The sequence below is a fragment of the Stenella coeruleoalba genome (genome assembly GCF_951394435.1).
Source record: "Stenella coeruleoalba genome assembly, chromosome: 1".
NCBI classification, from domain to species: domain Eukaryota; kingdom Metazoa; phylum Chordata; class Mammalia; order Artiodactyla; family Delphinidae; genus Stenella; species Stenella coeruleoalba.
The window spans coordinates 111,568,955-111,584,350 of record NC_137169.1 but is presented as its reverse complement, the minus strand read 5'-3'; the positions used below and the strand labels follow the sequence as shown (position 1 = coordinate 111,584,350).

At 53.8% G+C, this 15,396-nt stretch overlaps 1 protein-coding gene across 2 annotated transcripts; it reads right to left on the bottom strand.

Annotated features, from left to right (window-relative positions):
- Positions 1-229: 229 nt before the first annotated feature.
- On the bottom strand, positions 230-15,352 carry DCST1 (DC-STAMP domain containing 1; the record flags this gene model as incomplete). 2 transcript variants are annotated; one of them, XM_079940776.1, is made up of 16 exons in its annotated part: positions 230-484; positions 3,003-3,113; positions 3,235-3,377; positions 3,861-3,977; positions 4,363-4,489; positions 4,628-4,723; positions 4,849-4,948; positions 7,020-7,177; positions 7,571-7,692; positions 8,353-8,496; positions 8,598-8,814; positions 9,554-9,693; positions 10,040-10,168; positions 14,443-14,517; positions 14,806-14,931; positions 15,292-15,352. In XM_079940776.1, the coding sequence occupies 16 exons, from the start codon at positions 15,350-15,352 to the stop codon at positions 230-232; spliced, it is 2,121 nt and encodes a 706-aa protein (XP_079796902.1). The 2 variants fall into 2 exon arrangements, with proteins under 2 accessions (XP_079796902.1, XP_079796903.1); XM_079940777.1 differs by lacking the exon at positions 14,443-14,517.
- Positions 15,353-15,396: the final 44 nt, after the last annotated feature.

Sequence of the window (15,396 nt, the reverse complement as noted above, 5' to 3'; positions counted from 1 at the left end):
TTGGGAGCCGCGCCTCCACCCGGCCCTGGGTCCCGACGCCTTTCTAGCAGCTTCACTGCCCTCTGGCCTCAAGTCAGCCGCCCCGCTCTGTCGGATCAGGCGGGCCGGTTCTCCCGATTGCCCGGCTCACCCTCCCGTACCGGACCCCCGCGAAGCGCGGGCAGCAGGCGTGTACAAAGCATTTTATTAAACAGGAAGGAGCGGGTGGGAGAGCCAGCAGGACGCCTCTTCACTCCGCGTAGTTAGCATCGTCGTTGCTGTCGCTGTAGGCGGAGGAGGAGAGCTCCTCGCGGGGTGTGCAGACCGGGCACCGCTGCCGCATGTCGTTCCAGCACGACCGGCAGTACACTGCCTCGCAATCCGGCGTAGGGCACACGTAGGACTCGGGCGTCTCGGGTGCCTGGCACACCACGCATCGCCTGCGCAGCCAGGGGCGCAAGAGGGGCAGGCAGCGGCGGTGCAGGATGTCCGCCAGGTGGCGGCGCTGTTGGGAGGCAAGGGGGGTTTAGAGCCTGTTAGCGCTTCTTGTCTGAAGTCTCAAGGCCTGACTATGCCCACATGTTGGAGAAAGCTAGATTGGGCAAAGACCCCTGGAGGGCGAGGGTGCTATGCAAGTGGGTCCTAGAGAGCCTCCCTCACTCCGTGATGGAGAGTGGGAGGATGAAGCCTCGATTCTCTCCCAGCCAGTAACAGCAACTACCAGCATCACGTTACCATAAATCGCCTTATTTGATTCTCACCGTGGGGCTGAGAAGTGAGTAGGACAGATAAGACTATCACTATTGTGTTCTCCCCCCACTTTACAGATGAGAAAGATGAATCTCATAAATGTTAAGTGACTTCCCCAAAGGCACAGACTGAACAATCAAACCTGCCTGGACGCAGGTACCCTGATTCCAAATCACAAGCCTGGCTCATTATGCTCTCTCGCTCTCCCACCCTCTCTCCGCACAATTGCCAGGAATTCTCAGGCCACCTTACCAGATGCTCTTTGCTCAAGAAACTCCAGGGGGCACTTCCCTGGTGGTCCAGTGGTTAAGACTCCGCGCTTCTGGTGCAGGGGGCCCAGGTTTGATCTCTGGTCAGGGAACTAGATCCCACATGCCACAACTAAGAGCCTGCGTGCTGCAACTAAAAGATCCCGCATGCCGCAAAGAAAATCCCACAGGCAGCAATGGGGATTCCGCGTGCCGCAACTAAGACCCAGAGCAGCAGCCAAATAAATAAATAAATATTAAAAAAAAAAAAAAAAAAGGAACTCCAGGGGTTGGGACTTCCCTGGTGGTCCAGTGGCTAAGACTCCATGCTCCCAATGCAGGGGGCCCAGGTTCAATCCCTGGTCAGGGAATTAGATCCCACATGCCGCAACTAAAGATCCTGCATGCTGCAACGAAGATCCTGTGTGCCTCAACTAAGAGCCATTTATTTATTTGGTGCAGCCAAATAAATAAATGAATATTAAAAAATAAAAAAGAAAGAAAGAAGCTCCAGGGGCTCCACTGCCTGCCAAACAAAGGCAGAACTCCTGGGCTTGGCCTTCTGAGCCTTCCACAGTCTGGTCTCTTTCTAGCCTCTGCTCCAACTTACCCCTCCCTGAAATTTGCATCTTCTGTGCCACTTTCTCCTTAGACTAGCTCTGGCACTTGGCATTCCCTTTGGACTCTGAGTCTTTGCACATTCTGTTCCCTTAGCTTGGAATGAATGCTCTTCACATTTCCATCTACCCATCAAAATCCAGTTAACTCCATGATCTGGTCGTGGAATCATAGTATGTTCATTTTCAGTGAGTTTCTTAGGAGGCTGGATCAAGATGGTGGAATAGAAGGACATGGAGCTCACCTCCTCCTGTAATATGTTCATTTTTTCATCAGACATTCATTCAGCCCCTACTGTGTGTCATGGGAGTTGGGGGATCTAGGCACTGGAGGAAAAAGTTAAGCAAACACAGTCTCTCACTTTTATGAGCTTTGTTAGGGCTGATTAAATAAGAGTGACTGCCACTTGTTTTTTAAATAGTATTGGGCACTGTACCGAGAAACTGTAAGTAAATTAACTCAATTCAAACAATAACCATGTAAGGCAGATATTGTTGTTATCATCTCTTTTTCAGGCAAGAAAACTGATGCTTGGAGAGGTGATCACTTGCCTAGGATCACACAGTGACAACTAACACGCGTACAGAATTTGCTATGTGCCTGCACCGTGACAGTGAAACTCATTTAATCCTTACTACAACTAGATGGAGTAGTTAACTCCATTTTACAGAAGGGAAAGACCAAGGCTCAGCATTTATGTGTGTTCAAGATCACACAATTGTCATAGTAATAAGGGGAGGAGCCAGGATTCAAACCCAGACTCTCTGGCACCAGAGCCCCACACCTGACCACCACTCTGTTACTGATCTCTAGTGAGCAGGCCTTACAGATCTGTCCAAACTTCCCATTCTTCAGAGGAAAAACTGAGGTCCAGTGAAGACCATGGCCAAGGTCACACAGCTTAATGAGGGAGTGTGGACTGGAGCCTGCTTCTTCCCACGGTGTGCTCTTTCTGTATACTGCGTGCCCCTTCATGAAGCCTCCCTGATCCCCAGCCCACCTGCTTCCCCTCATCCACCAATCTCCCACCCCACCCACCGATGGGACTGCACTGAGGTTCTGGTCTGAAGCCCTCTCAGAAGAACCTGTGGCTTTGTCTTGGGTCCCTTGTTTCTGATGAACCCCTCTTGCTCTCCTTTGACCTGATGGTATCAAATCTGATTCCCCTTTTCTGCCTGCTTCCCAATGGTCCACTTAGGATCTCAGGCTGGGCTGAATCCTGGGGCACAGAGATGGACACAGCCTTGACCTCCAGGAGCTGGATGACCAGGGCCCTTGGCATGCATTCCATAAGAACTCACTGAGCATCAGTAGGCCTGGGGCCTTGGTGGGGGCTGGGTGGACTGAGGGGAGATGCCTGTCCCCCTCAGTTCTCAGACCCAGCCAGGGGCACAGGCCTGGACTTACAGGAGCCCTCTGTCGTGCCCGTCTCACGATGGTGGCCCTCCTCAGTTGGGTGAAGGCTGCTCTCTTCCTCAGGAGATCGTTGTAGAGGAAAAGGATCCGCTTCTTCTCACGCTGGGGCCAGGGAGACAGTACAGAGGAGGAAGACATTCCCCAAAGATGGGGCTTGTGGGGAGCTGGGCTCAGGCTGGTGTGTTTGTGTATGCAGGGGTGGAGAGGGCAGGGTGAGGCGCACCTTGGGGAAGTAGAAGGCTACGATGACCCTCCGGAGCCGGTAGCTGAAAGCTTGGAGCAGGCAGAGACACACTAGCAGGCCGCTTGGTAGTGCAGCCCTCAAATAGGCCCTGGTACTCAGGAGCACGGGCTGGGGCAGGCAGGCTGGCAGAGGAGGCAGGCGTGTCAGGGATCTGGCCAGGACCAGCCGCGGCTCTGGGTTGAATTCCCCATGCCAGTGGGGTGTGGGTTAAATCTCTGATTACCCTGTTCTCCTCCTGCCTGCCCCTCACCCTGCAGAGCTGTGCTGTCGGACTATAGCCACTAGGCCCATGAGGCTATTTGCTCAACTTGGCACAGATGTAGAAATTTTCCATCACGGCAGAAAGTTCTGTTAAACAGCACTGCTCCAGAGGGCTGGGACCATCTGGCCCCAAAGCCCCAGCCCTCAGACTCCTCTGACCCAAGTCTGTCATCCTCCAAATCTTCAAGCCTGACCTGATGTTCCCTAGTTTAATTTCTCCAATGCAAGCACGCCAACCCCCATCTTGCCACAGCCAAGGCCCAGTCCCCCAACTCTTTGTCTTGGAAAGACCCTGGCCCTCCCAGCCCTCAATTCCTCTGATCCAAACTTTCAGCATCACTCACGCATGTTGTTGGATTCCACCACCGTCTCCGAGGAGGTGTTCAGGGCTCCGATGGTATTCCGAAGAAGCCGGGCAAGCATGGAGTCTCCCCCGACTTTCACCTCCAGTTTATGACTGCCTGAAGCCAGGATAGGGAACGTGGTGTGTGTGGGGCGGGGAGTCAGGAAAGAGTTGGAGTTAAGGGGATGGGGCAGGTTGGGGACCGGATGTAGGGGAGAGGTCAAGGCATACAAATACTTCTCAACTGCACGGGACTTTCCATCCCTTCACTGAGTACTAATTCCTCCTTTTGGTAGATATAAAGGGGGGTGGAAACAGAGGGCCCCAGTGATAGCTGTCAGGTTGCAGGGTTGATATTTGACCCTAAGGAGGACAGGGAGGGGCCGAGATGCAGAAGGAGGTGACGAAATTGGAAGAATTGGGGAGGGGTGTGTGCACAAGGGTGGGAGTTCTCCAAGGGGGTGTCTCTTGGGCCTGGAGCCTGGAGTGGGGACTGGGCTCACTGCGGAAGGAGTACTGCACAAAGGAGTGGCGGCGGATGGCGTCGAAGATGGAGTAGAGAGCCCAGTCCAGGCCACACAGCAGTAGTAGCAGCAGCAGCACGGGCAGTGTCTCCATGAGCTCCTTCATCTGCCCAGGGAGCAGGAGGGTCAGAGCTGGGTAGCGCCTTTGGCCCTGGCATGGAGTCCCCTCTGACGCCTTTGCCCTCCCTCCTGCAGGTCCCGCCTCTAGTAGGATCCAGGGGCCTCCCTTTCGTGCCATCCTCACCACATTTCTCATTTCTGTGGCCTGGATAGTGGGGTCCCAGGGGAAGATGACGGTTTTCTTCTCAGCGCTGCGGAGTGGCAGCAGAGTCCGCTTGCCCTGGGAAAAACGTCCACATGGTGAGAGCACTGAGCGCCCTCTCCCTTTCCCCTCTGCCCTCCTGGAGCGTGAAGCCACACAGGGCACAGAGCAGGGCACCCTTGGGTAGGGCTGTGCCCACTCACCAGCTTCTTCCTGCGTTCATCGATCTGACAGAAGTAGGTGCTGATGTAGATGTTGTCGAAGCGGATGTCCCCGTTATAGCTGTCCACATAGGAGAAGCACCTGTGGACGAGGGTGTCTCCATCGCCTCCAGGTTCACCCACCCCCAACCATGGGCTTCCCTGACGCACAGTCAGCTGGCCACCCAGCATGCACCGAGCACCACCTGCGTCCTAGAAGAAGCCTCTGCCCTGCCCTCCAGCAGTCCACGGTCCAGTGAAAGACATGCACATACACACGGATGAGACATAACAGAGGTGAGGAGGGGAGGGAGCGTCGTGTAAGTGCATGCGTGTGCCTGGGAGGTAGGGGAAGGTTTCCCAGGCATGGAACTTCCAGGATGAATATCAAGCAGAAGAAACAGCAGGAGCAAAGGCACGGAGACAAGGAAACCCCTCGAGGTTGAAGAAATCACCTGATCCATTGACTCCCACGTTCACCTCTCAAGTCCCTGCCTCTTGGCCGAGCCCTCAAAACATCTCCCGGAGGTCACTTCAAGCAAAACTCGTCTCAAGCATCATTTCCCTTCTCCTCTGACACACCCTTGCGTGTGGCGATGTTTTCCGTGTGTGCGTGTGTGTGCCCGTGCAAATGTAACTCTCCTCTGTGTATCTCCCAAAGTCCCACATAATGACTCAGTTTCCTGAGGAAAAAATGTTAATTGTTGGAAATGTGTTTAAAACTGTATAAGTACATTAAATAAGCTCTGTAAACCGTGAAACATAAGTTCCAATGCTGTTGGTTCTGGGACCCTGTAAAAATCCACATCTTTGCCTTTAGAAGTAACTATAAATGCAAAGAAAGACTGTGGGCGCCCCCTTGTGGAGAGACCTAGCGCTGTTGGGCCTGGGCCTCCTGAGTCTGGTCTCCGCCCCTCAGCCAGCTCAGCCCCTTCAGTGAGTGACCTCACCCAGGTTGAAAACCTGGAAGTGGCTTTTGACTCTGTGCCTCCTTCCTTCCCTCCCCAAGCTGGCTCTGAGACCTGCTGCACCTTCCCCCTACCTCCCTCCATCTCAGGCCAACTTCCTGCCATGCCCCACTCCACTCAGGCTCCCTAATCTCTGACCCAGTTTGGCCTCCCTGCCTCCAGGCTGTCCCAGTCCACCCTGCAACCTTGCAACTGTGGGGCAGTTCAGGGCCCTCCTGCAGGGATTTCCAGACTGTTCTGGCCATGCCCACTTCAGCCCAGTCCTCAACCCCAGCCTCTGCCTTCCACATCCCACAAATGCCAGATTCCTGGTCCAAGAGAACACCTTTCCTCTTCTTGACTGTAGCTCCCCATCTGCAGCCTTTTGAAGCCCAGTTATGGCCCTTGCAGGGGCCCCTCCTCGGCTCCCATACCAGTCCCGAGAGCCAGTCCATAGTACAGCCCTTGAACCATCTCTGGTTTGTGGATGCCTCGCCTGCCTCCCCTAGACCCTGAGCTTCTTGAAGGCAGGAATATGGCTCATTGATCTTCGTCGTCCCACAGGGCCCTGGGCACACACATAACCACTCACCTGCTGTCACTCTAAGCCCCACAAACAGGGGCAGAGAGAGCAGGCGCCCCTGTGGCCGCCCTTGCCCAGCCCCTGCCCATCTCAGGCATTTGGGGGTGGAGACAGGAAATAAAGGGTCCAGAGGTCAGCAGGGAAGCTGAGTGAGGCTCAGGGCAGCCCAGCTGGATGCCAGGCTGGGTGGGGTTGAGGACTTTGGTCCAAATGGAGGGAAAGTAGCAGCCAACGCAGCGGGCGGGAGAAAATGAAAGCAGAGTTGGACGATAAAAATGGCACAAAGTCAGAGCCAAGGGGAATATGAAGGGCAAGAAAAAAAATCAAAAGTCAAAGCTAAAAGTGGAAAAAAAAAAAAGTCAGCGTTGGGATAAAGGCCGGAAGGAGGTAGATGAATGAAGACGGTCGCCCTTTTAAGGTGGTGGGAACATGGGTAACTGTTTCTTCTGACAAAATGTCCACATTTCTCTTACCTTTGGGTAAACAGCGATCCCAGCTCTGTAAAAAGGCAAAGTTAAAGGCGCAAGAACATTCACATTCAGAGTCGGAGGAGGGCCCTGCAGCTCCATTCTTAGGGCCTCCCTCAGGGCAGGTCTCCAATCTGGAGCGGAGGAAGGGGCATCTGGGTGGAGGTCAGGACTCACGCGTGGAGGACGAACAGGAAGGTGCAGGAGAGCAGCACGTGCAGCAGCCCCAGGATCCACTCGAGCCGGGCCTCCTGGCGTCTCACGTAGTCCCGCACCTCGGTGCTCACGTGTTCCCAGCTCGTGTTGAGGCCCAGCACCCCAGCCCGCTTCTCTTCCTGGTGGACGGCCCGGGTGCCGACTCAGAGGCCCAGACCCAGCCTCCCAGCCTCTCTGTGGCTTCTCTCCCCTGATGCCCCGCTCCTGTCCCCAGCTCTTCCCAGGACCTTTAGGAGTTGCCGCTGTCTTCTGTTCGCTGCCCTCCTTGACACAGTCTTTCACCTGTATGAGCTGACACCTCCTCACACCTGGCCGACCACCCATCCAGAGGCAGGTCCCTGTGCCCGCCGCAGGCTCGGCACCCTCCCTCTCCTGTCACCCAGTCCCAGCACCACTCCTCGTCTCTTCCCCCTCCCTCACAGCCAGCCACCTCCCTCCTGTGCCCGCTCCCTTGCTCTTTTCCTCACGCCCTGTTCCCTGTGCCCCCCACCCTTACACTGCCCCTCTCCTACCTTGAGGTTAATAGTGGCTGAAAATTCCCCCTCCAGGCCGCGAATAGACTGATTGAGGGAGTCATAGGTCTGCCCAAAGTTGCCTTCTACTGGGATGCGACTACGGCACCAAACTTCCATCACTGGTGGACAGGGGGACCAGGTTAGGGGCCTCCCTGGGCCCGGCCTCCAGTCCTCCCTTCCCGTGATCCTCTTCATGCTGCTTTTTTGTCTCTCTGCCCATGACTTTCTTTCTTTCTTTTTTCTGCACTATGTGACTTGTGGAATCTTAGTTCTCCCGCCAGGGATTGAACCTGGGTCCTTGGCAGTGGGCGTGCAGAGTCCTAACCACTGAAAGTCCCCGCCCATGACTTTCTACCACCCCGAGTCTTTCCCCTGTTTACTCTCCTTGAATTCTTTCCCCCATTTTTTTCACCTGTCTATAACCATACCAAACACTAACTAATTATGACAGCCGATACTTAATAGAGCCATTCCTCTGTGGGCCAGTTCTGTTACCTGCTTTACATGTATTATCCCCTTAAATCCTCAAAACCCCTAATGGCATGAGTACTATCATTATGCCCATCTTTCAAATGAAGAGACGAAGCTGAGAGCCTTGCTGTAAACTCACCTGAGTCACAAAGCTGGTCAGTTGGAAGGGCTGGACCCTGAGGATGCTGCGTCCTCAGAGCCGAAAGCCTCCCCTCCTGAATGCCTTCCTGCCCTGCACCTACCCAGTGGTCCCCAAGGACTCAGATCCCTAGCCCTGCTGCTCCCCTCCCTCCTGCCACTATGCTGACCCTTGGCAATGCCACAGAAGAACTTGAACTTCATGGGCAGGCAGAGCAGGTGGTTGAGCAGTGGGACCCAGATGCGTTGAAGGCACTCTCTGTGCTTTTGGTCAAACCAGCGGCGGCAGTTTATCATGGCCTTGTTCACCACATCTGCGGGAAGGGGCAGTGCGGGTCTGAGGTCCCCACACCCTGACCCGGAGCCCTGGCCCGGCGGCCCTCCCCGCCCTCCCCTGCCCAGGGATCCCCCTCACGGGAGCAACGCAGCTTGGTCTTCAGCTCATACATCTTCTGTGTAGAGAGGCGGTGTCTGAAGGCTGAGGCGCGGAGGGTCTCTCTGCCTGGGGCTGTCTCCTCCGAGCCCTCGGCATCCTCGGGCGCGTATCCACTCTCACTGCTCACCTGGGCATCCAGTTCCTCAAAGGTGTTGGTGATGTTCTGAGTCTTGGCTTTCAATGACTCTTCGCTGCTCTGCGGTCGGAGGGAGGAAAGGGGTCAGGCATGCGAGCTTAGAGCTTCTGCTGCCAGACAGCCTGTTCTTCCCCTGTTAGCCAAGCTTTGGGCTCTTACCTCAAGCCTATAAGGAGCCTAGGCCCAGAGATGGCCTCTCGCCTCAAACAGTCCACTGTTCGTAGTGCTTGGGAGCCCCCTCTCCTCCCCAGGTGCCTCTGCTCTGCTTACATCCCAGGCTCCCAGCTCCTCCTGAGGCCTCCCATCCCAAGTCCTGGTTAGTCAAGGAGGGGTTCCCCAGGTCCTTGGACTTCACCCCTCATCACTAACCTCTCAGGCCATTGTGCCATCTCAATGTCCCTGACTCCCAAGCCCCTCAGCCCTTCTCTCCCCAACTCCTCAACTTTCCAATTCTTCTAATCTCCAGTACCCAATTCCCTCATCCCCTGATCCTCAAAGTTTCCAAACTCCTCAAGGCCAGGGCCCCCAGTTTCCTGACGTTCTAGCTCATCTGCGCAGAGTACCACCTACTCAGGTGTTTGGAAGTGTGTGTGTGGTGTGTCCCAGTGGCTGCGGGCAGGGGCTCTCCTGGCATTGAGTGTCCAGGGATCAGGGCACATCCTGCAATGTTTGGGAACAGTTCTGCCAAAAATGCCAGTACCGCCCCCATTGGGAAACTGTAAGTCCAGGGTCCCAGCTCAGGTCATCTAGGCCCTGCGGGGAGAGGGACCCCTAGGCCCTGCCTGTGTAGGGTCCTGACCAGCAGGTCCTTGAACACTGCCCGCAGGGGGGCTGTGGAGACACGCCAAGCCGAGCGGGTGTTGTTGATCTGCAGCTCCACAGTGCAGCCGAGCGATGCTATCGCCTCATTGAGGTTGTGCCGCAGGTTGGCCACTGGTCCTGGGGGAAGATGCCCTGGTAGATTATCTCCCTCTAGAGCCAATTAACTTTCTTCAGCCCATCCCTAGCTCCTGCTCTGCGGGCAGTGACCACCTTCTAGAACTGTACACTGATGGGGCTCAGAAGCTGGTGAGAGGTCATCTCATTCAACCCCTGATGTTTTTCTCTGTGTAAACTAAGGTGGCCCAGAGATGTGGAGGAACTCTCTCAGGGACACACAGCAAGTTGGAACAGCTGGGATTAGACCCCCACTCTTTCTCCTTCTCCAGGCCTGGCTCTCAATAGATGGCCCACCCAGGGTCACTGCTTCAGTGTCACTAACTGGTACCCAGGGGCACACACTCACCCTCATAGATGGCGGCCAAGGCATATCCCAGCACAAAGAGCCGGCCCTCCTTGCCCAGCATCTTGGGTACTAGCAGGAGGCTGGCGCAGCGGATGTGAGGGGAGGTACCCCAGCCTATGGCCCCCAAGCCTGTCAGGAGAGCCCAGGAGGTGGTGAGGCAGAGTCAGGACGCTAAACCACCAGGTTTGCAGAGCACACACCGCCCCCCCACCACCCCGCACAACTCCCTTCTAGAACCATCACTGTACTGCCCTTGTCCCATTTACACTGACTCTGATAGGCCTTCTAGACCACTCATTCATTCATTTATTGAAGAGCCATTTACGGAGTTCGACTGTGTGGCAGCCTGTGGAAGGGCTTGGAGAGATGGCTAGAGATTGAAAAGCCATGGTTGGTGATTGACTTGGTGTGTGTATGAGTGTGTGGGTTTGTGTTAGGGAAGGGGGCCAACACTTCCCTTTTCCAGGCTGGATTCACACTAACCCTAGGTACTGAGGGAGAAGAGAGAGCAAGAGAAAAATTCTGGAAACAGGCACTGGTGCTCAGAGCAGTGAGAAGAGAGGCCACAGCCACCTCAATATTCCCCGTGCTCTGACACCTACAGCACTCACCATCTCGGTCCCTAATTTTAGCCCTTAATCGTGTACCTCCTGGTATGTTTTAGCAGTTTCACATGTGTCTCCCTGTGGTCTCTGCAGGGAGACAGTGAGCTCCTTGAAGCTCGTAATCCAGGGAGAGAGACAGACGGGTAAACAAATGACTGCAACACCAAGTGCTAAGTGCACAGGGAGGTGCTTATACAGAGCTGTGGGAGCCAAGGAGGGAGCGGGTATTTCTGCGGGGGCGGGTGGGGCTGGGAAGGCTGGACAAAGGAGGTGATGTGTCAGCTGGGCCTGGAAGATGAGTAAGTGTTGTTAGGCATTCCAGGCCAAAGGAACAGCATAAACTGGTCAGGGAACCTAGAAGATTCCTGTGTGGATAGAGCATTCTCCCAAGGATCGCCAAAGCAAAATCCCAAGTCCTGACTCTTCCCTCCATCTGCACTGCCCTCATAGAGTCCCCAGCGTCTCTCACTGGGACTAACTAGTCCCCTAGCTCCTCTCTTGCTAACCTAAACTTCCATTTTCACAAGGCAGCCAGAGGGATCTTGTAAAAATGAAATCCGATCATGTCCCTTTTCCGCTGGAAACCATGCAGTGACTTTCCGTCTCACTTGGGAACAAATCCAGACTCTCCTAATACGGTCGACCGACTCTCGTGATCTGGCCCCTGACTACCTTCTGAAGTGATCTCACGCTCCTCAGCCCTTTGCCCACCATGTCCGCCCACGCTGGCCTACTGCTGTTCCTAGAACTTGCCAAGCTCATTCCTCCTCTCAGGTCTTTGCCCTCGCTGTTCCCCCTGCCAGGAGCACTCGTCCTCCTAGAGTCTTCACCTGGCCGGCTCCACCAGCCTTTTGGCCAAGACTCAAGCTGAGGACGACAGTGGATAAATAGTTGTCCTACATTCTGAGGATGATTGATTGTTGACCAAGCGTTGCTCTACATGCTAAAGAGAGCCCCGTGGAGCTTGCTGGTCCCAGTCTGGGCTTTACCAAAAGAGCAAAACTGGTTTTACACCCCTCTACCCCAACCGGTCTATACAAAGGCAAGACCAGAAATCTGAGTTTTCTGGACATAGAGAGAAGTGGTTAGAGTTGGCAGACATGGGAGGAGAGTCTGAGGAGAGGATGGGTGTTCACTTCCTCATGCCCAGTGACAGACTCCAAGAGAACCCTTCTGAAGCTGGTGCTGCAAGAAGGGGAACCCGGCTCATCCCTCCCAGCTGGACGCCCGCTGAGCTGCAGAGCCTGGCAGGGCCACCCCAGGGCTGTCACTGGAGCACAGAGAGGGAGGAGAGTTCACGGACGTGCTCAGCAGGGCCTCCCGGGAGTGTCAGGGAAACATGAACATGGAGGGTGGTACTCGCTTCTCATCATGACAGGGGAGAGGGCAGCTGCAAGGGGCCCTGCTTTCCCAGTTTGGCAGGGCAAGGATGTGTGCATTTCCTTTGGGACAAGCAGACGTGTGGAGGGCATCAGGCCTCAAGCCATCCCTCTGGGATGGGGACCCTCTGCCTGCTTGGGTGGAGGCGTCTAAAGGTAAGAGGCTGCAGGTGGCCTGTAGGAGCTACAGGGAGCTTCATTCGAAGTCAGTCAAAGAGAACTGCCCTCAGCAGGAAACTGGGCACTGTGCGGTCCACACAGAGCCTCCAGCGGGACCATGAATGGGCCCCCCGAGACAGCCAGGATGTGAGCACTCGCCGCACAGAGGCGGTGGAATTCAAACAGTATCGATGACTTCAGACTTTTGTCCCTTTTCCTCTAATTCTTCTAATCCCCTTTCTGACATCAGAAGAACCAGAAGGGGAAGGAAGTGGAGAAAAACAGTGAGTGAGCAGGCTGTGCCCCCTTCTCCACCGCGGGACCTCACGCCAGGGATCAGGCCTGAGCTGCGGGGCAAGGGGGCGGTAAGGAGGGAAGATGTTTGAGAATGGACGTGAGATTGAAATCTTGACGTAGACTGGATTGGACCTCTTAAACCCTAAAAACAGTCATAATTACTGAAGCAGGACTAGGTCTTCTAGATTAAAATCACCAGAAAGCTAAGGGTCTGTGTGAGAGGTCATCAGTGGGAGAAAGGTTGGAATACAGTGGTCAGGGAAAAAGTAGTTTCCTGTTGGTATCCCATAGAGGTAGATCATTCAGTGAACCGGGGATGATGCCATGTCCGAGCCCCTTGCCTGGGACAGTGTTAGGAAGGGACACGTGCTGTCGCTCTGACCAAAGAGGTGTGGGGGAAGTTGGCTGGGGGGTTACGGGAAGTTTTCTTTGTTCTTATAAGAGACATGAGGAAGGAATGTTCTGCTCTTTTGACACTCCTGTATGAGGATGTGATGCCTGGATTTGCTGCAGCCATTTCATGACCCGAAGAGGAATGATGTACAGACCAAAGACGGCAGAGAAAAAAGTCAAAAGGAAGCTGAGTCTTGGTGGGTTTACTGAGCTGCTGAATTATCCAAACTCCAAAACCACTCTACCTTGAAACTTGTGATATGAGATGATAAACTCCCTCTGTGGTTAAACCACTTTTAGGTGGGTTTTCTGTTCTTGCGGCCCAACACCTCCTGATACGAGGTCTCCAATCAAATGTCACCTTCTCTGAGAAGCCTTCCCTGACTACTCAAGCTAGCTCCCAATCCCTTTCTATCACATCCCCCGGTTTACTTTTTTCATAACACTTGTCACCATCAGAAATGCTCTTGTTTATTTCTTGTTCATGTGTTGTCTAACTCTCTCCACTAGAATGTAAACTTGAAAGAGAACGTAAACTCTGAAAGAGCTGGGTGTGCGGGTGTGGGGTTGGGGAGGGGGGAAGTAGTTGAAGGGAATTAAGAGGTACAAACTTCCAGCTATATAATAAATAAGTCACAGGGGTATAATATATAGCGTAAAGAATTTGGCCAATATCCTTATTGACCAAAATATGGCCAATATTTTATAATAACTTTAAATGGAGTATAACCTATAAAGATATTGAATCAATATGCTGTACAGCTGAAACTAATATAACATTGTAAATTAACTGTAAATTAACTGTACTTCAGCTGTACAGCTGAAACTAATATAACATTGTAAATTAACTGTACTTCAATTAAAAAAAGAACATGGCCAATAATATTGTAGTAACTTTGCACAAGGACAGATGGTTCCTAGACTTATCATGGTGATCATTTCATAATGTCTGAAAATGTCAAATCACTGTGTAGTACACCTGAAACTAACATAATATTGTATAGCAACTATATGTCAATTAGAAAAAAAAAGAAATCATTATAAAAAAAAGAAATCATTAGATTTATATTGTAGCTGTCACTGCACATGTATATATACAAGTATGCACTATACATTACAATGTATGTATGTGTGTGTAATATGTGTTATATATATTATAAGCTCTAGGAGTGTAAAATTTTTTTTTAAAGTGCTGGGTGTTTGTCAACCTTGTCCACTGCTGAATCCTTAGCAAGTGGTCAGTTAGTGCTAAATGAATGAATGAGTGAATGAATTGAATTTATCAGGAGCAGCAGGAAACAAGACCAGAGAGGTCAGGAGAGATAGGGATTATGAATGGTCGTGGGGTTTGGACCATATCATGGGGGTAATAGGGAGTCCCTCAGATTGGGGAGACTCTAGTGGGCAAGGGCTGTGTCTTCTTCTGTAGACTGGGGGCCTCTTCCCTCCTCTCAAAGGCCAAAACAAGGCTGAGGCTACAAGGGACACTTGGGAACAGAAGAAACAAGTGCAGACTCCTCCCTGGGCACCCAGAGCTGGGCTGTGTCCCTGTCCCTAGCCCGGCACTAACCCACCAAGCCGTACAATGTCACCATCTTCTGATCTTCATAGATGTTCATAGGGTTCACCAGGAGCTGAAAGAGACCTAAGGATACAAGGTGAAGCCAAAGGTCAAAAGATGGGGCCCTACGGCTTTCCTGGTGGTGCAGTGGTTGAGAGTCCGCCTGCCGATGCAGGGGACACGGGTTCGTGCCCCGGTCCGGGAAGATCCCACATGCCGCGGAGCGGCTGGGCCCGTGAGCCATGCCCGCTGAGCCTGCGCGTCCGGAGCCTGTGCTCCGCAACGGGAGAGGCCACGACAGTGAGAGGCCCGCGTACCGCAAAAAAAAAAAAAAAAGATGGGCCCCATCCCTGACGTCTGCCCTGTACTCACCTATGGCCAGGAGCCCCCCGGCGCCTGCCCCCAGCAGGAGAGCACTGACCGGAAACTCGCCCGGCTGGCGCCACAGGAATCGGCTACAGGAGACGGGCAGCCCCCAGCTCAGGAACCTCTGCACCGCTGAAGGGTCGAAGAGTTTAGCCCAGCGAGGCCAACATACCACGCTTCCGGCTGGGGCGTGATTCATTAGGTTTAGGGGCTTGCAGCGGGGTAGAGGCTGGGGGAACCCGGATGAGGGTGGCAGGAACTTGGGGGATCCTGAAGGAGGATGAGGGACCCTGGGGAAGTGGGGCAGACATGAGCGAGAGAAGAAGAAAGGGCTAGGCCGGAGGAGGGCACTGGATGAGGGGGTGGAGGCTGGGGGACCCCAAAGTGGGGGAAGGTGCTGGGGTCCTGGAGGAGAGATTGGGTGAGAGGAGTGGGGGCTGGGAGCCGCTGGGAGTCACGGGGAAGGGTCGGGGTCTCTGGTGACTGACTCACTGGTGTGGGGTAGTTTCCTTTTTTGCCCTTTTGCTCCGTTCTGATGAGGTCTGATGGCCATAAGTGTGCTCTGGATGAACCTCTCTCCTCCCAGAAGTCTCCTCG